Source organism: Oncorhynchus tshawytscha, linkage group LG01 (genome assembly GCF_018296145.1).
Source record: "Oncorhynchus tshawytscha isolate Ot180627B linkage group LG01, Otsh_v2.0, whole genome shotgun sequence".
Taxonomy (NCBI): Eukaryota; Metazoa; Chordata; class Actinopteri; order Salmoniformes; family Salmonidae; genus Oncorhynchus; species Oncorhynchus tshawytscha.
In genome coordinates, this window is record NC_056429.1 from 20,160,435 (window position 1) to 20,184,805 (window position 24,371).

Sequence of the window (24,371 nt, forward strand, 5' to 3'; positions counted from 1 at the left end):
CACAAGAATATAGACAGGATATAATCCCTGTAATTCGTTTTATTTCAATCAGGACACATTGGCTTCATTACTTTTCTGACATAGAACAGAGACACAAATATAATGCTCCCAGTAAAGATAATGTTATATCAGAAGACAAAACTTAAGAGCCAAACAACACTGACCGGTATAGACAAATATTTGATACTGTAGGCCTATTGGATTATAGAAAAAAATACATGGCGTGAATAATGTGACATTTACATGCCGATTTACAGTCTTAATTTGCTAGTGTGTGGTTTGGATGAAACGATCCAGGAATGGAGGAATCGATAAGGCATTCATCTTCTGAGAGTCTGCGCTGACAGCGAGCTCGGGAGAGACCCAGGCACGCAGCCCAGGGTAGGAGGCGGCCAGACTGAGGGAAACACAGCCCATGTCGGTCTGTTAGAGACATTAGCTTTGTTTACACGTTGTGCTAACATGTGAGTTTCATGATCCAATCACTATCTGATCAAGGTTTGTCATGTTTACACAGTCTTAAATGTGACCAGATTCCCTGTATGCAAATTATTTGACAGGTATTTATTTTAAGACAAAGGTTCTAACTGTCAACAACACTAGAGGATGGTATAATGATTATTTCAATTGTTTGATCATCCAGATCTGTTTACACTTGATTGATATCAAGACAATGCATGCCTGACTACAATGTGTCTTTTAATCATCTACACCAGTCTAAAAATGTGGGCAAGATCAGGACAAAGGGTACGTGTTAGCACCAGCTATAAATGGGACTACAGACAGATTCTCTGGGAGAATTTGACCCAACGGCATTCGGCACCCATCCGTCATTCTTTGAAGTGTAATTCACATAAGCGACAGCACTTAACTGGCCCTAGTCGGGCCAATTTTAATCAAGCTTTAGGGCAGTAGTAGGGAGTTGAGGGAGTGTTCCCAATTTGTTGCGAGACCAGTGTTGTAGTCGGTTTTTTCACCTGCAGATGGAATAGCTGCCAGGAGAGTTCACTGTTGATGCGCCAACCTCTTCTCCAACTTCAGTTTCAGCTCCGCAGATATGGCTGAAAGGAAGACAAGAGAGTCAAGAAACCAGCATTTAGGGGTTTGAGTTCCCTGAGCAATTACTTCTTATAATCATATTGTAGATGGTTGGAACTCTTCTAAATGAAAAGACAGAACCAAAACAGTTGACCTACTCTGAGCCACAACGTCTAGTGGGACAGAATTTACAGCGAGGCGTCTCAACCTGGCGTCAGGGGTGTCTGTAGAGGTGCTGGGGGAGGTACGAGGTGTCGGAACAGGGGGCATCAGTGGTGGCTTCAGGGTCTTCCTCTCAGCTTCTACAACACAAGGGAGAATGTTTTCATTGATTGATCAATTCCAAAAGGGAAGATTTAGTGTCACACAAGCAGCTACCCAAAAAAGAAACAACAAAAAACAATGAAACAAAGTACCATAATAAGGGTGGTTCCACAAAACGAGTCCCTTTCGCGTCCCTTTGATATTTTAAGTCAAAATTGTGCACAAACATTGTATTTAGTGTTGTACCGAAAGGTTGCTGGATCGAATCCCTGAGCTGACAAGGTAAAAATCTGTCGTGCCTGCCCCTGAGCAAGGCAGTTAACCCACTGTTCCCGATGACATGGAGGTCGATTATGGCAGCCCCCCCTCTGATCCAGGGGGTTGGGTTAAATGCAGAAGACACATTTCAGTTGAATGCATTCAGTTGTACAACTGATTAGGTATCCCCCTTTCCCTTTTATATGTTTTCCTTGTCTTTCATTTGCTGTTTTTCAGCTTTATTGTCCTCTACTTGAGAGTATAGGTTCCTTATGCTAACACCACATTCCCTGTGTACGTGTGGTTTGTTCTAGTAGAAATACATCTATAACGTTCTGTTCTATCCTGTATTTCTATCTGATATTACATCTAGTGGCCCTTTTGGGTACTTTAGATTACATCAGGTGTTTGCAATTACCTCTGGCTCGCTGTATGGCTTTATCTGTTCCACTATTGTTTGTGGAGATATGCTCTGATGAAGGTTGACTAACTGTAAGCTCAGCTATAAGTGGCTGAGTCATTGTTACTCCAATAGTTCATGAAATGCCTTTCAGTTTGTTATTGACCGAGGTTATTAGAGTAGTCGGGGAGAGTGGAGACATTATCTACATGATTCAGCATCCCTACGACAAGGGAAATATAGTATTCTTTCTAACAAAGATACATTACATGACCAAAACCCAGATTCATCCGCTGGACTGCCAGATGGTGAAGCGGGATTCATCACTCCAGAGAACGTATTTCCACTGCTCCAGTGGAAATGGGCTTTACACCAGTCCAGCCGACGCTTGGCATGGTGTATGGGGATCTTAAGCTTGTGTGTGGCTGCTCGGCCATGGAAACCCATTTCATGAAACTCCCGACGAACAGTTATTGTGCTGACGTTGCTTCCAGAGGCAGTTTGGAACTTGGTAGTGAGTGTTGCAACCGAGAACAGACCATTTTTACACGTTACATACTTCAGCACCTGGCAGTCACATTCTGTGAGCTTGTGTGGCCTACCACTTTGTGGCTGAGCCATTGTTACCCTAAGGCATTTCCACTTCACAATAACAGCACTTACAGTAAACCGGGGCAGCTCTAGCAAGGCAGAAATTTGACAAACTGACTTGTTGGAAAGCTGGCATCTTATGACGGTGCCATGTTGAAAGCCATTCTACTGCCAATGTTTGTCTATGGGGAGTGCATGGCTGTGTGCTCAATTTTATACATCTGTCAGCAACGGGTGTGGCTGAAATAGCCGAATTCACTAATTTGAAAGGGTGTCCACATACTTTTGCATCCATAGGGTACCTACATACAGTGGGGAGAACAAGTATTTGATAACCTGAAAAATTAGCAGTGTTTCCTACTTACAAAGCATGTAGAGGTCTGTATTTTTTTAAATCATAGGTACACTTCAACTGTGAGAGACGGAATCTAAAACAAAAATCCAGAAAATCGCATTGTAGAAAATCGGTTTGACACTTCAATTTGCTCGACATTCCAATTCCTCAACTCCCCCCCCCCCCATGGCAAATATTTGGAATATATTAGCCCACACAGCTACAAGGATGCACTTTCATGCTAGGTTTAGGATCTCATATTGTAGGTTATAGAAACCCAATCTAAAGTACAGAACAATCTTAAAATGATATACTTTTGTTTTGATACAAGCATCAAAAAATCTTTGGGAAAATTTGTGAAAATCAGTTTATTGGATCTAACTTGCTTCCCACATTGTCCATGTGGTTTCTTCCTTCAGACTCCATGAAATGATGACCTCTTCCTAAATATTTGGTCAAATTATAAAATGCATGGTTTCCAAGAAAAAAAGGAGTCTCAACTCACCCCCAATCTCTCCTAAAGTACCAGTAGTCTTAAGATAGTGGGACTCACTTGGCAGACGAAAAGGTGTGGGAGGAGGCTGAAGGGGGTGAGCAGCCTGCACTGCAGTGCCTTCTTCCTTTTCTTGCTCTAGAAAAGCACACAAACAGGAATAGCAACAGAGGGTGAGGAATGAAGTCATACCTGAAGTGTGTTGGAAGATGGAGCGCAGGGGACAGAGGAATGATAGTACTCACGGGTGTCATTGAGGTAAAGGATCTCCCCTCTATCTGACTCAGACTCTGGAGTTGGCACACGCTCTCTTGGACCTGGGATTAAAACACAATATTCCTTTTATGTCCTCTTTCCATTACAACTCATTGAATCTGGTCATTACTAAGGCAAAATATTGATCATTTGAAGCTTGAGAAAGAAGTTGCCAAGTAGATCTAGGATCAGATCCTTTCCCATGGTCTTACATCATATAGTCGAACACCATGCAAATGAACTACCGGTCTTGTCTACCTGTCCAAAAATGTGTGTTAGCGGCCAATTCCTTATTTTAATGAGAGCTATAGTTGTAAAGTTCGTTAGAGAGGATACATGGTGCCATTGTAAAGGTGTGTGTGATTGTTAACAGGGTCAAGGAGGTCCCAGTAAGGGAGGTCTGTATACCTGGTTTGGGAGGGAGGGCAGGGACTGGCACAGGGGGCATGGGAGTACTGGGGGCGCACTGCAGACTCTTCTCTCCACTCTCCTCATTTGCCTGAACAAACGCTGCATAGACAGCGGGTATTAATGTTATGACCAACACGACTGATAAGCCAGAGCCATATTTAACTTAAGATGGACAATTAACAGAAACACAGGGAAAAACTGAGAATTAGAGAGAGAGAGCGAGAGAATAAATGGTAGTAAATGGGGTGTGTGTGCTCTTTCTTACTGATGCTCTCTTCGTAGGGTCCCTCCATAATGAAGGGTGTCAGAGCTCCATTAGTCTTCTCCACAAGACAGTTGATGACACCATGCAGTGTGGCACAGGGGATCTACAGGCAGAACCCATATCATTAACAAACTGCATACACCACAGCTGAAAACAGCCTGTCAATATGGCTGCATTCAGACAGGCAGCTCAAATCGGATCTTTGTTTTCACTAATTGGTATTTTGACCAATAAGATCAGCTCTGAAAAAGATCTGCTGTGAAAAGATCTGATGTGATTAGTCAAAAGACCAATTAGTAGAAAAAATATCAGAATTGGCCGGTATCAGATTCAGTCTGCCTGTGTGAGTGCAGCCTATGCCTGAAAACAGACTGAGTCAACATGACTCATTTAGCGAAACATTTAGTACACACTGTTCCAGCAATCAATCAGAGTTAAAATCTCAGAGATCGCCTACAGCGGAACTCAGGCCTTGTCACGCTCATCACTTCAGAAAGGATCAATAAAGGGAAGATGTATTATCATACTGATTGAGTTGTCTGTAAATCAGGAGAAAACGGGGGCAGGCAAAGACAATCTGTTATGGTTTATTGTCCTGTGAGTACCTGTGGAATATTTCATCAGTCTCCCTTATCACGCCCTCCTTTTGAGTTAACCTGAGGTTCAATGCCTCTCTAGGGTCATAACGAGAATTCACTTTCATAAGTTTAGATTGAGGAAAAGTGCAACATTGTTATTTGCCATAAAGAAAATAACTTTCTTTAAATGTATTATTTTGCATTAAAATATTGTGTGTGGCAGTTGACAAGCATGTGTATTTAGGAAGGAGGAAGCAGGAATCCCTTTGAAATACTCACTGGAGTCTCTACATCGAATGTGTATCCTCCGTCATGTTTCCTATCCACGCGATAGTGTCTGAATACAGACCTGACCGAAGAGAGATATGTTATCAAGGAGTGGCACATTAATGAATTATAAGTAATAATCAATCTATCTACTGGAATCTGTCACATCAACATATAAGTATGCAGTTCTCTTCACGTGACTCAGCATGTGTGGCCTATCATGGACTATTAATCAAATGATCATGTGACATGCATTTTCTTTGACTGTACTGCAGATATCATTGTCGGGAATTGAGGGGAAAGGGGGCATACCCATTGAGGTCCTGTCGAGTGGTGACAGCCAATGAGACTCCGTCCCTGCTGGGCCGCAAGAGCAGGTTCCCACGGTCAGAGTGTCTCTCCAACATAATCTCTGCCTCGATACGAGACACTGGCTGGTAACACCTGCACACAGACCATCCACATATAACACATCTGAACAGAGGAAATCAAAGCCTATACAGAGTTAGGCAAAATCCATTAGTTTAGTGTATGCTTACGCAGGCATGTCCTCAACGAGACTGAGGTTGGAGCTGGATGCTGCAGCAAGGGTAAGGGACAGGTTGTTCCGTCTCTCCCGCTCTGTCTCCACTGTCTCCCTCATCATGTGGATCTGGCCAGGCAGCAGGTTGAGTGAGCTGGGTACTGACAGCTGGAGGGAGAGACACACAGGGACTGTTTAATACTGTAATTTAGACCAAAAACCATGAAACACATTGGCTGAGCTGTGTTGTATAATCCTATCAAATTCCCCACATATATAATTATACAATGCCAATAAACACTGACATTTTACTGTCTGTGAATGCAGAGAGATAAAAAGAACTAAGAGGAAGAGAGAGGAGGAAAGAGAGCGCGAGAGGAGGAAAGAGAGCGCGAGAGGAGGAAAGAGAGAGCGAGAGGAGGAAAGAGAGAGCGAGAGGAGGAAAGAGAGAGCGAGAGGAGGAAAGAGAGAGCGAGAGGAGGAAAGAGAGAGCGAGAGGAGGAAAGAGAGAGCGAGAGGAGGAAAAGAGAGAGCGAGAGGAGGAAAGAGAGAGCGAGAGGAGGAAAGAGAGAGCGAGAGGAGGAAAGACAGAGCGAGAGGAGGAAAGACAGAGCGAGAGGAGGAAAGACAGAGCGAGAGGAGGAAAGACAGAGCGAGAGGAGGAAAGACAGAGCGAGAGGAGGAAAGAGAGCGAGAGGAGGAAGGAGAAAGAGAAGAGGAAAGAGAGAGCGAGAGGAGGAAAGAGAGAGCGAGAGGAGGAAAGAGAGAGCAAGAGGAGGAAAGAAAGAGAGCAAGAGGAGGAAGGAGAAAGAGAAGAGGAAAGAGAGAGCGAGAGGAGGAAAGAGAAAGAGAAGAGGAAAGAGAGCGAAAAGGAGGAAAGAGAGCGAGAGAGGAGGAAAGAGAGAGCGAGAGGAGGAAAGACAGAGCGAAAGGAGGAAAGAGAGAGCGAGAGGAGGAAAGAGAGAGCGAGAGGAGGAAAGAGAGAGCGAGAGGAGGAAGGAGAGCAAGGATAAAGAAGGAGAGAGGAGGAAAGAGAGAGCGAGAGGAGGAAAAAGAGAGCGAGAGGAGGAAAGAGAGCAAGGATAAAGAAGAGAGAGGAGGAGGAAAGAGAGAGCGCGAGGAGGAAAGAGAGAGCGAGAGGAGGAAAGAGAGAGCGCGAGAGGAGGAAAGAGAGAGCGAGAGGAGGAAAAGAGAGAAAGCGAGAGGAGGAAAGAGAGAGCGAGAGGAGGAAAGAGAGAGCGAGAGGAGGAAAGAGAGAGCGAGAGGAGGAAAGAGAGAGCGAGAGGAGGAAAGACAGAGCGAGAGGAGGAAAGAGAGAGCGAGAGGAGGAAAGAGAGAGCGAGAGGAGGAAAGACAGAGCGAGAGGAGGAAAGACAGAGCGAGAGGAGGAAAGACAGAGCGAGAGGAGGAAAGACAGAGCGAAAGGAGGGAAAGAGAGCGAGAGGAGGAAAGAGAGAGCGAGAGGAGAAAGAGAAGAGGAAGGATAAAGAAGGAGAGAGAGGGAGGAAAGAGCGAGCGAGAGGAGGAAGGATAAAGAAGGAGAGAGGAGGAAAGAGAGAGCGAGAGGAGGAAAGAGAGAGAGAGAGAGGAGGAAAGAGAGAGCGAGAGGAGGAAAAGAGAGAGCGAGAGGAGGAAAGAGAGAGCGAGGAGGAAGGAGAGCAAGGATAAAGAAGGAGAGAGGAGGAAAGAGAGAGGAGGAAAGAAAGAGAGCGAGAGGAGGAAAGAGAGAGCGAGAGGAGGAAAGAGAGAGCAGAGGAGGAAAAGAGAGGAGGAAAGAGAGCGAGAGGAGGAAAGAGAGAGCGAGAGGAGGAAAGAGAGAGCGCGAGAGGAGGAAAGAGAGCGAGGAAAGGAGGAAAGAGAGAGCGAGAGGAGGAAAGAGAGAGCGAGAGGAGGAAAGAGAGAGCGAGAGGAAAGGAAAGAGAAGAGAGCGAGGAGAAAGAGGAGGAAAGAGAGCGAGAGGAGGAAAGAGAGCGAGAGAGGAGGAAAAAGAGACATAGAGGAGGAAAGGAAAGAGAAGCGAGAGGAGGAAAGAGAGAGCGAGAGGAGGAAAAGAGAGCGAGAGGAGGAAAGAAAAAAGAGAAAGCAGAGGGAAAGGAGGAAAGAGAGAGGAGGAAAGAGAAAGCGAGAAAGGAGGAAAGAGAGAGCGAGAGAGGAGGAAAGAGAGGAAGAGAGGAGGAAAGAGAGAGCGAGAGGAGGAAAGAGGGAGAGAGAGAGGAGGAAAGAGAGAGCGAGAGGAGGAAAGAGAGAGCGAGAGGAGGAAAGAGAGAGCGAGAGGAGGAAAGACAGAGCGAGAGGAGGAAAGACAGAGCGAGAGGAGGAAAGACAGAGCGAGAGGAGGAAAGACAGAGCGAGAGGAGGAAAGACAGAGCGAAAGGAGGAAAGAGAGCGAGAGGAGGAAAGAGAGAGCGAGAGGAGGAAAAGAGAGAGCGAGAGGAGGAAAGAGAGCGAGAGGAGGAAAAGAAGCGAGAGGAGGAAAGAGAGAGAGAGAGGAGGAAAGAGAGAGCGAGAAAGGAGGAAAAGAGAGAGCGAGAGGAGGAAAGAGAGAGCGAGAGGAGGAAAAAGAGAGAGCGAGAGGAGGAAAGACAGAGCGAGAGGAGGAAAAGAGAGAGCGAGAGGAGGAAAGACAGAGCGAGAGGAGGAAAGACAGAGCGAGAGGAGGAAAGACAGAGCGAGAGGAGGAAAGACAGAGCGAAAGGAGGAAAGAGAGCGAGAGGAGGAAAGAGAGAGCGAGAGGAGAAAGAGAAGAGGAAGGATAAAGAAGGAGAGAGGAGGAAAGAGCGAGCGAGAGGAGGAAGGATAAAGAAGAGAGAGGAGGAAAGAGAGAGCGAGAGGAGAAAGAAAGAGAGAGAGAGAGGAGGAAAGAGAGAGCGAGAGGAGGAAAGAGAGAGCGAGGAGGAAGGAGAGCAAGGATAAAGAAGGAGAGAGGAGGAAAGAGAGCGAGGAGGAAAGCGAGAGCGCGAGGAGGAAAGCAGAGGAGAGCGAGGAGGAAAGCGAGAGCGCGAGGAGGAAAGCGAGAGCGCGAGGAGGAAAGAGAGAGCGCGAGGAGGAAAAGAGAGAGCGCGAGGAGGAAAGAGAGAGCGCGAGGAGGAAAGAGAGAGCGCGAGGAGGAAAGAGAGAGAAAGGAGGAAAGAGAGAGCGCGAGGAGGAAAGAGAGAGCGCGAGGAGGAAAGAGAGAGAGCGAGGAGGAAAGAGAGCGCGAGGAGGAAAGAGAGAGCGCGAGGAGGAAAGAGAGAGCGCGAGGAGGAAAGAGAGAGCGAGGAGGAAAGAGAGAGCGAGAAGGAAAGAGAGAGCGAGAGGAGGAAGGAGAGCAAGGATAAAGAAGGAGAGAGGAGGAAAGAGAGAGCGAGGAGGAAAGAGAGAGAGCGAGGAGGAAAGAGAGAGCGAGAGGAGGAAAGAGAGAGCGAGAGGAGGAAAGAGAGAGCGAGAGGAGGAAAGAGAGAGCGAGAGGAGGAAAGAGAGAGCGAGAGGAGAAAGAGAAAGCGAGAGCAGAAAGAGAAAGGAGAAGAGGAAGGATAAAGAAGGAGAGAGAGGAGGAAAGAGAGAGCGAGAGGAGGAAAGAGAGAGCGAGGAGGAAAGAGAGAGCGAGGAGGAAAGAGAGGGCGAGAGGAGGAAAGAGAGAGCGAGAGGAGGAAAGAGAGAGCGAGAGGAGGAAAGAGAGAGCGAGAGGAGAAAGAGAAAGCGAGAGCAGAAAGAGAAAGCGAGAAGAGGAAGGATAAAGAAGGAGAGAGGAGGAAAGAGAGAGCGAGAGGAGGAAAGAGAGAGCGAGGAGGAAAGAGAGGAGGAGAAAAGAGAGAGCGAGGAGGAAAGAGAGAGGCGAGAAAGGAGGAAAGAGAGAGCGAGAGGAGGAAAGAGAGAGCGAGAGGAGGAAAGAGAGAGCGAGAGGAGGAAAGAGAGAGCGAGAGGAGGAAAGAGGGAGCGAGAGGAGGAAGGAGGGAGAAGGAGAAAGAGAAGAGGAAGGATAAAGAGAGCGCGAGGAGGAAAGAGAGAGCGCGAGGAGGAAAGAGAGAGCGCGAGGAGGAGGAAAGAGAAAGTGAGAAGAGGAAGGATAAAGAAGGAGAGAGGAGGAAAGAGAGAGCGAGAGGAGGAAAGAGAGAGCGAGAGGAGGAAAGAGAGAGCGAGAGGAGGAAAGAGAGAGCGAGGAGGAAGGAGAGCAAGGATAAAGAAGGAGAGAGGAGGAAAGAGAGCGCGAGGAGGAAAGCGAGAGCGCGAGGAGGAAAGCGAGAGCGCGAGGAGGAAAGCGAGAGCGAGAGGAGGAAAGCGAGAGCGCGAGGAGGAAAGAGAGAGCGAGGAGGAAAGAGAGAGCGCGAGGAGGAAAGAGAGAGCGAGGAGGAAAGAGAGAGCGAGGAGGAAAGAGAGAGCGCGAGGAGGAAAGAGAGAGCGCGAGGAGGAAAGAGAGAGCGAGGAGGAAAGAGAGAGATGAGGAGGAGGAAAGAGAGAGCGCGAGGAGGAGGAAAGAGAGCGAGGAGGAAAAAGAGAGAGCGCGAGGAGGAAAGAGAGCGCGAGGAGGAAAGAGAGAGCGCGAGGAGGAAAGAGAGAGAGCGAGGAGGAAAGAGAGAGCGAGGAGGAAAGAGAGAGCGAGAAGGAAAGAGAGAGCGAGAGGAGGAAGGAGAGCAAGGATAAAGAAGGAGAGAGGAGGAAAGAGAGAGCGCGAGGAGGAAAGAGAGAGCGCGAGGAGGAAAGAGAGAGCGAGAGGAGGAAAGAGAGAGCGAGAGGAGGAAAGAGAGAGCGAGAGGAGGAAAGAGAGAGCGAGAGGAGGAAAGAGAGAGCGAAGGAGAAAGAGAAAGCGAGAGCAGAAAGAGAAAGCGAGAAGAGGAAGGATAAAGAAGGAGAGAGGAGGAAAGAGAGAGCGAGAGGAGGAAAGAGAGAGCGAGGAGGAAAGAGAGAGCGAGGAGGAAAAGAGAGGAGGAGAGGAGGAAAGAGAGAGCGAGAGGAGGAAAGAGAGAGCGAGAGGAGGAAAAGAGAGAGCGAGAGGAGAAAGAGAAAGCGAGAGCAGAAAGAGAAAGCGAGAAGAGGAAGGATAAAGAAGGAGAGAGGAGGAAAGAGAGAGCGAGAGGAGGAAAGAGAGAGCGAGGAGGAAAGAGAGAGCGAGGAGGAAAGAGAGAGCGAGGAGGAAAGAGAGGGCGAGAGGAGGAAAGAGAGAGCGAGAGGAGGAAAGAGAGAGCGAGAGGAGGAAAAGAGAGAGCGAGAGGAGGAAAGAGAGAGCGAGAGGAGGAAAGAGAGAGCGAGAGGAGGAAAGAGGGAGCGAGAGGAGGAAGGAGGGAGAAGGAGAAAGAGAAGAGGAAGGATAAAGAAGGAGAGAGGAGGAAAGAGAGAGCGCGAGGAGGAAAGAGAGAGCGCGAGGAGGAAAGAGAAAGTGAGAAGAGGAAGGATAAAGAAGGAGAGAGGAGGAAAGAGAGAGCGAGAGGAGGAAAGAGAGAGCGAGGAGGAAAGAGAGAGCGAGGAGGAAAGAGAGAGCGAGAGGAGGAAGGAGGGAAAAGGAGAAAGAGAAGAGGAAGGATAAAGAGAGCGAGGAGGAGGAAAGAGAGAGCGCGAGGAGGAAAGAGAGAGCGAGGAGGAAAGAGAAAGTGAGAAGAGGAAGGATAAAGAAGGAGAGAGGAGGAAAGAGAGCGAGAGGAGGAAAGAGAGAGCGAGGAGGAAAGAGAGAGCGAGGAGGAAAGAGAGAGCGAGGAGGAAAGAGAGAGCGAGGAGGAAAGAGAGGGCGAGAGGAGGAAAAGAGAGCGAGAGGAGGAAAGAGAGAGCGAGAGGAGGAAAGAGAGAGAGCGAGGAGGAAAGAGAGAGAGCGAGGAGGAAAGAGAGAGAGCGAGGAGGAAAGAGAGCGAGGAGGAAAGAGGAAGGAAAGAGAGAGCGAGGAGGAAAGAGAGCGAGGAGGAAAGAGAGCGAGGAGAAAAGGAGGAGAGAGAGCGAGGAGAAAAGAGAGAGAGCGAGAGGAGAAGATGAGGAAGAGCGAGAGGAGGAAGGGAGAGAAGGAGAAAGAGAGGAGGAGAAGGAAGGAGAACAGATGAGGAAGGACAGAGAAGGAGAAAGAGAGGAAGGATAAAGAAGGAGAAAGAGGAGGAAGGAGAAAAGGGAGAGCGCGAGGAGAAAAGGGAGAGCGCGAGGAGAAAAGGGAGAGCGCGAGGAGAAAAGGGAGAAAGAGAGAGCGCGAGGAGGAAAGGGAGAGAGAGAGAGCGCGAGGAGGAAAGAGGAGGAAGGAAGGAAGGAGAGATGAGGAAGGAGAAGAGGAAAGAGAGAGGATGAAAAAGAGAGAGCGAGGAGGAAGGAGAAAGAGCGAGAGGAGGAAGAGAAATAGAGAGGAGGAAGGTCACGCTTAAAAAGGTATTATTGTAATCACTGCCAGGAAAAGGAAAAGTCCCTTTGTGATAGCATAATTCGCTTTTGATATCATTGTTTGTTGTTCACCAGGGCAATCAGAGCAGAGATAAAGATATTATTCTCAGTTTACTGACCAGGTATTAGCAGGAAAAACGATCATACTGAAAATATGCGGTATGGTTGTGAATGAACTGTATCCTGATTCACTAACCTCAACTACACAATAGATGAAACCTTTCCATAGTTCTCGAGCCTCTAGACTTGGGGCCTGTAGAGAGAGGGAGGGAGGGAGTCAAACCATTAAACACAATAATGTTGCATAAAGACGATGAAAACGGTCCCCTATGTCCTTACAGTGATTTGGATCTCTTCGTCCTTCATGTACAGGAGGAATCCTGCTGCCTCCAGGTTTCTGTCTCCACTGCAGTCATCTGTCAAGGACATGACGTCACTGAGATCCAGTTTCTCAACATACTATTAAAAACACACACACAAGTAGGTGAAATATTGGATTGTCCCCAACTGCAGTACATTCACCACTGTTCTTTTCTCTATTTAATGTACCACTGTCCCATCATAGCCCCCTTCTCTTGCCCATTACATTCAGGTAACTCACATCGTTGTCTTTAGTGTTGTTGAAGAAGAAAAGAGTGTTCCCACACAAGCATGTCCATAGTCTCCGAGATGCCTGGACAGACAGACAGATTTAAGACTTGTTGACAAAGAGATGGTGAAAGATACCCAAGACAATGACAATTGACAATAATTTATGATTCAGATAACCTTTAACTCATTATCCATAGTTCATGTCATACCGTTGTGTAACAGCTGGACTACTGACATTATAAAGAGTGTTGACAGTAATCATTGGAGCTGACTGAACTGGTTTGCTAGTTCCAATCAGTTATGGAAATCACAGTATGTTTCTCAGTAAGGAAAATGTGCATCATTTGAGCCATCAGTCTATACTCTCTTGACACAAAAATTAAAATTAAACATGCACTTGATTTTTCCTACTAGCACTGACTTTGCTGATAACTACTTTGAGGGGAAATGTACTTGCTACGACTGTGATGTGTGGTCGTCTCACCTAACTATATTAAGATGAATGCACTAATTGGAAGTCGCTCTGGATAAGAGCGTACGCTATATGGCTCGAATGTAAATGTTATTGAGGTAAGCAGGTGGCTTTCAGCACAAAGTGACACATTCGATTATTTTTGAGAATTGATCACCCAGTAATTTATGCAAATCCAGTTCGGGGCGGCAGGGTAGCCTAGTGGTTAGAGCGGTGGACTAGTAACCGGAAGGTTGCAAGTTCAAACCCCCGAGCAGACAAGGTACAAATCTGTCGTTCTGCACCTGAACAAGGCAGTTAACCCACCATTTCTAGGCTGTCATTGAAACTAAGAATGTGTTCTTAACTGACTTGCCTAGTTAAAGGTAAAATAAATCAAATTAAAAAAGCCTAGTTCCCATCAAGCCTACCTTTGTGACAGTTTTATCCTGCAACTAAAAAGTACAAACTGGGAAAGATTTGGTGAAATGTATAATGAAACGGTGGTAAACAACATATGTCTTTCAGCTTCTTCTGTTGATAAAACAACCGTATACTATCACGCGATGCCAATGACCCAGAGCAGAGCCTCAACACTGTCAACTCATGTCTGCAAAGAGAAGAATAAAGGTTGGTCAATATCTCGATCTAATCTGTCACAACAGCCTGGTCTTATCTTAAAGATGTTCTCCGGTGATTTTTGAACTTTTTCTGTTAAAAAAACTCAATCCAAAGTATATGTTATGGTGTGCAGTGCATTTTCCTGGCATGGTTTAGGTCCACTTGTAGAATCTATGCCAAGGCGCATTGAAGCTGTTCTGACAGCTTGTGGCCCAACACCTTTTTAAATCAAATCAATCAAATTTTATTTGTCACATACACATGGTTAGCAGATGTTAATGCGAGTGTAGCGAAATGCTTGTGCTTCTAGTTCCGACAGTGCAGTAATAACCAACAAGTAATCTAACTAACAATTCCAAAACTACTGTCTTATACACAGTGTAAGGGGATAAAGAATATGTACATAAGGATATATGAATGAGTGATGGTACAGAGCAGCATAGGCAAGATACAGTAGATGGTATCGAGTACAGTATATACATATGAGATGAGTATGTAAACAAAGTGGCATAGTTAAAGTGGCTAGTGATACATGTATTACATAAGGATGCAGTCGATGATATAGAGTACAGTATATACGTATGCATATGAGATGAATAATGTAGGGTAGGTAACATTATATAAGGTAGCATTGTTTAAAGTGGCTAGTGATATAGTTACATCATTTCCCATCAATTCCCATTATTAAAGTGGCTGGAGTTGTGTCAGTGTCAGTGTGTTGGCAGCAGCCACTCAATGTTAGTGGTGGCTGTTTAACAGTCTGATGGCCTTGAGATAGAAGCTGTTTTTCAGTCTCTCGGTCCCAGCTTTGATGCACCTGTACTGACCTCGCCTTCTGGATGATAGCGGGGTGAACAGGCAGTGGCTCGGGTGGTTGATGTCCTTGATGATCTTTATGGCCTTCCTGTAACATCGGGTGGTGTAGGTGTCCTGGAGGGCAGGTAGTTTGCCCCCGGTGATGCGTTGTGCAGACCTCACTACCCTCTGGAGAGCCTTACGGTTGAGGGCGGAGCAGTTGCCGTACAAGGCGGTGATACAGCCCGCCAGGATGCTCTCGATTGTGCATCTGTAGAAGTTTGTGAGTGCTTTTGGTGACAAGCCGAATTTCTTCAGCCTCCTGAGGTTGAAGAGGTGCTGCTGCGCCTTCTTCACGATGCTGTCTGTGTGAGTGGACCAATTCAGTTTGTCTGTGATGTGTATGCCGAGGAACTTAAAACTTGCTACCCTCTCCACTACTGTTCCATCGATGTGGATAGGGGGTGTTCCCTCTGCTGTTTCCTGAAGTCCACAATCATCTCCTTAGTTTTGTTGACGTTGAGTGTGAGGTTATTTTCCTGACACCACACTCCGAGGGCCCTCACCTCCTCCCTGTAGGCCGTCTCGTCGTTGTTGGTAATCAAGCCTACCACTGTTGTGTCGTCCGCAAACTTGATGATTGAGTTGGAGGCGTGCGTGGCCACGCAGTCGTGGGTGAACAGGGAGTACAGGAGAGGGCTCAGAACGCACCCTTGTGGGGCCCCAGTGTTGAGGATCAGCGGGGGGAGATGTTGTTGCCTACCCTCACCACCTGGGGCGGCCCGTCAGGAAGTCCAGTACCCAGTTGCACAGGGCGGGGTCGAGACCCAGGGTCTCGAGCTTGATGACGAGCTTGGAGGGTACTATGGTGTTGAATGCCGAGCTGTAGTCGATGAACAGCATTCTCACATAGGTATTCCTCTTGTCCAGATGGGTTAGGGCAGTGTGCAGTGTGGTTGAGATTGCATCGTCTGTGGACCTATTTGGGCGGTAAGCAAATTGGAGTGGGTCTAGGGTGTCAGGTAGGGTGGAGGTGATATGGTCCTTGACTAGTCTCTCAAAGCACTTCATGATGACGGAAGTGAGTGCTACGGGGCGGTAGTCGTTTAGCTCAGTTACCTTAGCTTTCTTGGGAACAGGAACAATGGTGGCCCTCTTGAAGCATGTGGGAACAGCAGACTGGTATAGGGATTGATTGAATATGTCCGTAAACACACCGGCCAGCTGGTCTGCGCATGCTCTGAGGGCGCGGCTGGGGATGCCATCTGGGCCTGCAGCCTTGCGAGGGTTAACACGTTTAAATGTCTTACTCACCTCGGCTGCAGTGAAGGAGAGACATTACTATTTTGGCAGATACTTGTATGTGCTTGTGATAAAACTTAGTTATTTTTTATAAACTATTTATCCTCTGTGGCTAAATGATGCTCTCTGCTGTATTGTGAACATTGAGAGCGGGCTCCTGTGGTTGGTATTTGTATGTTTTTTGCCTCTTGGACCCCAGCCCAACTCACACAATTGACCAGTCACATTTATTTATTATGCAGATGATTTAAATGTTGTATTTATAAGTTACCCAATCAAGACAGGCCCCCCAGTTCCCCATGTGGGCCCCCTACCTCCTCTCCTCCCCCAATCTAATGATTAGTAGAGCAGCAGTATATAAATGACTAACCTGTACCCCCGCAAATTGACTCGGTACAGGTACCCACTGTACATAGCCTCGTTATTGTTATTGTGTTACTTTTTAAAATATATTTATTTAATTTATTTTGTAAATATTTTCTCACATCTATTTTCTTAAAACTACATTGTTGGTTAAGGGCTTTGTAAGTAAGCATGTCACGGGAAGGTCTACACCGGTTATATTCGGCGCATGTGACAAATAAAATTAGATTTGATTCAGGTTTTTTTAATTAAAAAATATATATACAAATGTGGACAAGCCTTCAAATTAGTGAAATTGCCTATTTCAGCCACACCTGTTGCAGACAGGTGTATAAAATTGAGCACACAGCTATGCAATCTCCATAGACAAACATTGTCAGTAGAATGGCCTCACTGAAAAGCTCAGTGACTTTCAACATGGCACCATCATAGGATGCCACCTTTCCAACAAGTCAGGTCGTCAAATCTCTGCCCTGCTAGAGCTGCCCCGGTCAACTGTAAGTGCTGTTATTATGAAGTGGAAATGTCTAGGGGCAACAACCGCTCAGCCGCGAAGTGGTAGGCCACACAAGCTCATAGAACGGGACCGCCGAGTGCTGAAGCGCATAAAAATAGTCTGTCCAGTCTCAACGTCAACAGTGAAGAGGCGACTCCGGGATGCTGGCCTTCTAGGCAGAGTTGCAAAGAAAAAGCCATATTTCAGACTGAACAATAACAAGAAAAGATTAAGGTGGGCAAAAGAACACAGACATTAGACAGAGGTATGGCTTTTTCTTTGCAACTCTGCCTAGAAGGCCAGCATCCTGGAGTCGCCTCTTCACTGTTGACGTTGAGACTGGTGTTTGCGGGTACTATTTCATGAAGCTGCCAGTTGAGGACTTGTGAGGTGTCTGTTTCTCAAACTAGACACTGATGTACTTGTCCTCTTGCTCAGTTGTGCACCGGGGCCATCCACTCCTCTTTTTATTGTGGTTAGGGCCAGTTTGCGCTGTTCTGTGAAGGGAGTCGTACACAGCATTGTACGAGATCTTCAGTTTCTTGGCTATTTTTTCTAGCATAGAATAGCCTTCATTTCTCAGAACAAGAATAGACTGACGAGTTTCAGAAGAAAGTCTTTGTTTCTGGCCATTTTGAACCTGTAATCGAACCCATAAATGCTGATGCTCCAGATACTCAACAAGTCTAAAGAAGGCAAGTTTTACTGCTTCTTTAATCAGGACAACAGTTTTCAGCTGTGCTAACATAATTGCAAAAGGGTTTTCTAATGATCAATTAGCCTTTTAAAATTATAAACTTGGATTAGCTAACACAACATGCCATTGGAACACAGGAGTGATGGTTGCTGATAATGGGCCTCTGTACGCCTATGTAGATATTCTATTAAAAAAATTACCTGTTTCCAGCTACAATAGTAATTTACAACATTAACAATGTCTACACTGTATTTCTGATCAAATTTTATTGGTCACATTCACATGGTTAGCAGATGTTAATGCAAGTGTAGCGAAATGCTTGTGCTTCTAGTTTCGACCGTGCAGTAATATCTAACAAGAAAACTAACAATTTCACAACTACCTAATACACACAAGTGTAAAGGAATTAATTAGAATATGTACATATAAATATATGGATGACTGATGGCCGAACGGCATAGTCAAGCCTTATATACACTGCTCAAAAAAATAAAGGGAACACTTAAACACAATGTAACTCCAAGTCAATCACACTTCTGTGAAATCAAACTGTCCACTTAGGAAGCAACACTGATTGACAATAAATTTCACATGCTGTTGTGCAAATGGAATAGACAACAGGTGGAAATTATAGGCAATTAGCAAGACACCCCCAATAAAGGAGTGGTTCTGCAGGTGGGGACCACAGACCACTTCTCAGTTCCTATGCATTCTGGCTGATGTTTAGGTCACTTTTGAATGCTGGCGGTGCTTTCACTCTAGTAGTAGCATGCGACGGAGTCTACATCCCACACAAGTGGCTCAGGTAGTGCAGCTCATCCAGGACGGCACATCAATGCGAGCTGTGGCAAGAAGGTTTGCTGTGTCTGTCAGCGTAGTGTCCAGAGCATGGAGGCGCTACCAGGAGACAGGCCAGTACATAAGGAGACGTGGAGGAGGCCGTAGGAGGGCAACAACCCAGCAGCAGGACCGCTACCTCTGCCTTTGTGCAAGGAGGAGCACTGCCAGAGCCCTGCAAAATGACCTCCAGCAGGCCACAAATGTGCATGTGTCTGCTCAAACGGTCAGAAACAGACTCCATGAGGGTGGTATGAGGGCCCGACGTCCACAGGTGGGGGTTGTGCTTACAGTCCAACACTGTGCAGGACGTTTTTCATTTGCCAGAGAACACCAAGATTGGCAAATTCGCCACTGGCGCCCTATGCTCTTCACAGATGAAAGCAGGTTCACATTGAGCACGTGACAGACGTGACAGTCTGGAGACACCATGGAGAACGTTCTGCTGCCTGCAACATCCTCCAGCATGACCGGTTTGGCGGTGGGTCAGTCATGGTCTGGGGTGGCATTTCTTTGGGGGGCCGCACAGCCCTCCATGTGCTCGCCAGAGGTAGCCTGACTGCCATTAGGTACCGAGATGAGATCCTCAGACCCCTTGTGAGACCATATGCTGGTGCGGTTGGTCCTGGGTTCCTCCTAATGCAAGACAATGCTAGAGCTCATGTGGCCTGGAGTGTGTCAGCAGTTCCTGCAAGAGGAAGGCATTGATGCTATGGACTGGCCCGCCCGTTCCCCAGACCTGAATCCAATTGAGCACATCTGGGACATCATGTCTCGCTCCATCCACCAACGCCACGTTGCACCACAGACTGTCGAGGAGTTGGCAGATGCTTTAGTCCAGGTCTGGGAGGAGATCCCTCAGGAGACCATCCGCCACCTCATCAGGAGCATGCCCAGGCATTGTAGGGATGTCATACAGGCACGTGGAGGCCACACACACTACTGAGCCTCATTTTGACTTGTTTTAAGGACATTAGATCAAAGTTGGATCAGCCTGTAGTGTGTTTTTCCACTTTCATTTTGAGTGTGACTCCAAATCCAGACCTCCATGGGTTGATACATTTGATTTCCATTGATAATTTGTGTGATTTTGTTGTCAGCACATTCAACTATGTAAAGAAAAAAGTATTTAATAAGAATATTTCATTCATTCAGATCTAGGATGTGTTATTTTAGTGTTCCCTTTATTTTTTTGAGCAGTGTATATTAAAAACAATTTTTCACTGCAACCGCAAACCACATGAAGACTCAGGAGCTGCTCTCAATGAGTGTAGACAGCCTGATGTCACTCTGCTCATCATCAGATGGGGAGGAGAGGAGGTAGGGGGCTTACGTGGGTAACTTACCTATACAAAATAAATTATAAACTGCATCATAAATAAATGTGACTGTTCAAATGTGTGAGTCAGGGGCTGGGCCCGCAGACTCGGTCGACCTTTAAGTATTTATTGAAGACTCATCTCTTCGGTAGTTCATATGATTGAGTGTACAGTCGTGGCCAAAAGTTGAGAATGACATGAATGTTAATTTTTACAGAGTCTGCTTCCTCAGTTTGTATGGTGTCAATTTGCATATACTCCAGAATGTTATGAAGAGTGATCAGATGAATTGCAATTAATTGCAAAGTCCCTCTTTACCATGCAAATTAACTGAATCCCCAAAAAACATATCCACTGCATTTCAGCTCTGCCACAAAAGGACCAGCTGACATCATGTCACTGATTCTCTCGTTAACGCAGGTGTGAGTGTTGACGAAGACAAGGCTGGAGATCACTCTGTCATGCTGATTGAGTTTGAATAACAGACTGGAAGCTTCAAAAGGAGGGTGGTGATTGGAATCACTGTTCTTCCTCTGTCAACCATGGTTACTTGCAAGGCAACATGTGCAGTCATCATTGCTTTGCACAAAAAGGGCTTCACAGGCAAGCATATTGCTGCTAGTAAGATTGCACCTAAATCATCCATTTATCAGATCATCAAGAACTTCAGGGAGAGTGGTTCAATTGTTGTGAAGAAGGCTTTAGGGCGCCCGAGAAAAGTCCAGCAAGCGCCAGGACCGTCTCCTAAAGTTGATTCAGCTGCGGATCGGGGCACCACCAGTACAGAGCTGGCTCAGGAATGGCAGCAGGCAGGTGTGAGTGCATCTGCACGCACAGTCAGGCAAAGACTTTTGGAGGATGGCCTGGTGTCAAGAAGGGCAGCAAAGAAGCCACTTCTCTCCAGGAAAAACATTAGGGACAGACTGATATTCTGCAAAAGGTACAGGGATTGGACTGCTGAGGACGGGAGTAAAGTCATTTTCTTTGATGAATCCCCTTTCCGATTGTTTGGAGCATCCGGAAAAAAGACAAGGTGAGTGCTACCATCCGTCCTGTGTCATGCCAACAGTAAAGCACCCTGAGACCATTCGTGTGTGGGTTTGCTTCTCAGCCAAGGGAGTGGGGCTCACTCACAATTTTTCCTAAGAACACAGCCATGAATAAAGAATGGTACCAACACATCCTCTGAGAGCAACTTCTCCCAACCATCCAGGAACAGTTTGGTGATGAACCATGCCTTTTCCAGCATGATGGAGCACCTTGCCATAAGGCAAAAGTGATAACTAAGTGGCTCGGGGAACAAAACATCGATATTTTGGGTCCATGACCAGGAAACTCTCCAGACCTTAATCCCATTGAGAATTTGTGGTCAATCCTCAAGAGGCGGGTGGACAAACAAAAACCCACAAATTCGGACAAACTCCAAGCATTGATTATGCAAGAATGGGCTGCCGTCAGTCAGGATGTGGCCCAGAAGTTAATTGACAGCATGCCAAGGCGGATTGCAGAGGTCTTGAAAAAGAAGGGTCAACACTGCAAATATTGACTCTTTGCATCAACTTCATGTAATTGTCAATAAAAGCCTTTGACACTTATGAAAGGCTTGTAATTATAAGTCAGTATTCCATAGTAACATCTGACAAAAATATCTAAAGACACTGAAGCAGCAAACTTTGAAAATGAATATTTGTGTCATTCTCAAAACTTTTGGCTACGACTGTAGTCTGGCCCAGGGGTGTGAAGGTGAACGCAAAGGCACTGGATTAACGAACCACCCTTGTTGTCTCTGCCTGGCCGTTTCCCCTCTCTCCACCGAGATTCTCTGCCTCTCACCCTATTACAGGGGCTGAGTCACTAGCTCACTTGTGCTCTTCCATCCCGTCCCTAGGAGGGGTGCGTCACTTGAGCCACTGATGTGATCTTCCTGTCCGGGTTTGGTGTCCCTCTCGGGTTTGTGCCGTGGGGGAGATCTTCGTGGGCTATACTCAGCCTTGTCTCAGGGTAGTAAATTGGTGGTTTGAAGATATCCCTCTAGTTGGTATGGGAGCTGTGCTTTGGCAAAGTTGGTGGGGTTATATCCTGCCTGGTTGGCCCTGTCCGGGGGTATCGTCAGACGGGGTCACAGTGTCTCACGACCCCTCCTGTCTCAGCCGCTAGTATTTATGCTGCAATAGTTTGTGTCGGGGGGCTAGGGTCAGTCTTATATCTGGAGTACTTCTCCTGTCTTATTCGTTGTCCTGTGTGAATTTAAGTATGCTCCCTCTAATTCTCTCTCTCTCCCTCCCCTCCCAGAGGATCTGAGCCCTGAACCATTGCTCAGGACTACCTGCCCTGATGACTCCTTGCTGTCCCCAGTCCACCTGGTCATGGAACCCTGACCAGTTCACCGGACGTGCTACCTTGTCCTGGACCTGCTGTTTTCAACTCTATCTACCGCACCTGCTGTCTCTAACTCTGAATGCTCTTCTATGAAAAGCCAAATGACATTTACTCCTGAGGTGCTGACCTGTTGCACCCTCTACAACCACTGTGATTATTATTATTTGATCATGCAGGTCATCTATGAATGTTTAAACATCTTTGCCATGTACTGTTATAATCTCAACCCACACAGCCAGAAGAGGACTGGCCACCCCTCATTCTGAGAGTCTGATTCTCTAGGTTTCTTCCTAGGTTCCTGCCTTTCTAGGGAGTTTTTTCTAGTCATCGTGCTTCTACATCTGCATTGCTTGCTGTTTGGGGTTTTAGGCTGGGTTTCTGTATAGCAATTTGTGACATTTTTTTTATTATTTTATTATAATTTTTTATACAACCATGCTCTCAATTTTCAAAATACACCAGAGAGCATAATTTAGCCACAGAGGATCAATAGTTTATAAAAAAATATGCGGATTAAGTTTTATGAAGCACATACAGGTATCTACCAAAATGAAGGAAACACCAACAAGTGTCTTAAAAGGGTGTTGAGCCACCACAAGCTGCCAGAACAGCTTCAATCCAATTTTGAAAATATTCTTACAAGTGGACCTAAACCATGCCAGGAAAAGGCACCCCCCACCATAACATGTACTTTATATTCTTGTTTACTCATGTGTTTCCTTTATTTTGGCAGTTACCGGTACGCCTACAGTCAGAAAGACCGCTGTGTGGGCAGTATGCGCGCCATGATCCGTACACTAGCAAAGTATGCCAGTCCTGCCATATGTGGAATATATTTCTATTGCTGGTTGCAGCTGTCAGTTTGTCTTTTGGAGATTTCAAAATACAATGCTGTGAAAAATGTAGGTTGAAAAGCACATGCCTAACTGCTGAAAAGAGAAGACTAATCTGCCTGTAGAAACAACAAAAAAATCTTCATCAACCTCCAATTTGAAGCTAACCGCAGCTCTGTTTTTCAAAGTAGCTCATCTTGAGATAGTCTATTATCACGATGAGCACATCGACCATCCCTGTGAGTAGCCTATGGCCTCATATTCATCATTAGGCTAGTCACAGTGTGCCAAATCCGGCCCTGCCTATATATCACGGAGTATGAACTAAAAGGGCATAGAGCAAACAACGCAATTACCCCAGTGATTTTAACCACACACCGCTACTGACAACAAACATAGACGAAATGTATCTATCACAAAATCCTTATACCGTGTCGTTGAATAATCTCTTCTCCAGGTATCCTTCGTAGTAGCAGTGTGTAAAACGGTTGCTCCGTCGTCTGGCTCGCTTGGGGGTCGCCATCAGTGTCGTGCAAGGACGCAGAGTTTACGCACGGGGACAATAGTTTCCTGCTCTCCTGGTTGAGTGATTTGACAACACCTGGGTGGAGTAATGGCTTCAAAAAAAGTGAGAAATTGTAAATATATATTTTCAGTGCGAGAGTTCCTGTCAGAGTAGCACCGTAAGGTTTGGTTAGTAGTCCAAGGTGAAATTTGGAAAAGCTTTTGTTTTCTGCTCAATTATCATCTGAGATTCCTCTCGACTGGAAACTATTTTTGCTGGTAATTGCACTCTCCGTTGATCTGTAGTAGGCAGGCGACTGCAGGTGACACTCGACTCAAGGCAAGTGTCTGTCTCCAAACACGCCCACAACAGGCTAAACACTCCTTGGTCTATTTCACACATTGGGCCATACACATTTTCCAGGTAAGGACGGGCTCTGACATTTTAACAAAACGTTTCCGCGAGTGCGGGAACTACCGTAACAAAAAAAACCATAATTGCAGGGTATTCTCACTTTCTACACCCAGTCAAAGGGTTGGAATTCAAATAAAATTTGATTTGTCACATGCGCCGAATACAACCGCGAAATGCTTACTTACAAGCCCTTAATCAACAATGCAGTTCAAGAAATAGAGAAAATAAAATATTTACGAAATAAACGAAAGTAAAAAATAAATTAAAAAGTAACACAATAAAATAACAATAACGAGGCTATATACAGGGGCTACCTGTACCGAGTCAATGTGCAGGGGTACAGGTTAGTCGAGGTAATTTGTACATTTACTTGGGTGGCTGTAGTTACTTGGGTGGCTGTAGTATTTGACATTTTTTTGGGCCTTCCTCTGACACCACCTAGTATATAGGTCCTGGATGGCATGAAGCTTGGCCCCAGTGATGTACTGGGCGGTACGCACTACCCTCTGTAGGTCCTTATGGTAGGATGCCAAGCAGTTGCCATACCTGGCAGTGATGCAACCGGTCAGGATGCTCTCAATGGTGCAGCTGTAGAGATTTTTGAGGATCTGGGGACCTATGCCAAATATCTCTCTGTCTCCTGAGGGGGAAAAGGTGTTGTTGTGCCCTCTTCACGACTGTCTTGGTGTGTTTGGACCATGATAGTTTGTTGGTGATGTGGACACCAAGGAACTTGAAACTCTCGACCCACTCCACTACAGCAC

At 46.3% G+C, this 24,371-nt stretch overlaps 1 protein-coding gene across 4 annotated transcripts; it reads right to left on the minus strand.

The window, feature by feature from the left end:
• Positions 1-8: 8 nt before the first annotated feature.
• On the minus strand, positions 9-23,560 carry LOC112238473 (signal-transducing adaptor protein 2). 4 transcript variants are annotated; one of them, XM_024407197.2, is made up of 14 exons: positions 23,119-23,560; positions 12,606-12,677; positions 12,344-12,463; positions 12,201-12,257; positions 5,694-5,845; positions 5,467-5,598; positions 5,167-5,236; positions 4,310-4,412; positions 4,042-4,143; positions 3,624-3,695; positions 3,439-3,516; positions 1,197-1,340; positions 978-1,061; positions 9-397 (listed from the first exon to the last, which is right to left on the minus strand). In XM_024407197.2, exons 1-13 carry the CDS (start codon positions 23,209-23,211, stop codon positions 1,006-1,008), a joined length of 1,251 nt encoding a protein of 416 aa, XP_024262965.1. In that variant the 5' UTR covers positions 23,212-23,560; the 3' UTR covers positions 9-397; positions 978-1,005. The 4 variants fall into 4 exon arrangements, with proteins under 4 accessions (XP_024262965.1, XP_024262905.1, XP_024262850.1 ...); XM_024407137.2 differs by having other exon boundaries at positions 9-423; XM_024407082.2 differs by having other exon boundaries at positions 9-1,061.
• Positions 23,561-24,371: the final 811 nt, after the last annotated feature.

What these genes read in the sequence shown, in the direction of transcription:
- LOC112238473 (XM_024407197.2), bottom strand. Translation starts at nt 23,211, where the DNA reads ATGGCGACCCCCAAGCGAGCCAGACGACGGAGCAACCGTTTTACACAC. An exon ending in TCATCTATTGTGTAGTTGAG is followed by an intron (nt 5,846 to 12,200) that starts GTTAGTGAATCA and finishes CTCTCCCTCCAG; the next exon opens with CTGTCAGTACCCAGCTCACT. An exon ending in CTCGTTGAGGACATGCCTGC is followed by an intron (nt 5,599 to 5,693) that starts GTAAGCATACAC and finishes GTCTGTGTGCAG; the next exon opens with GTGTTACCAGCCAGTGTCTC.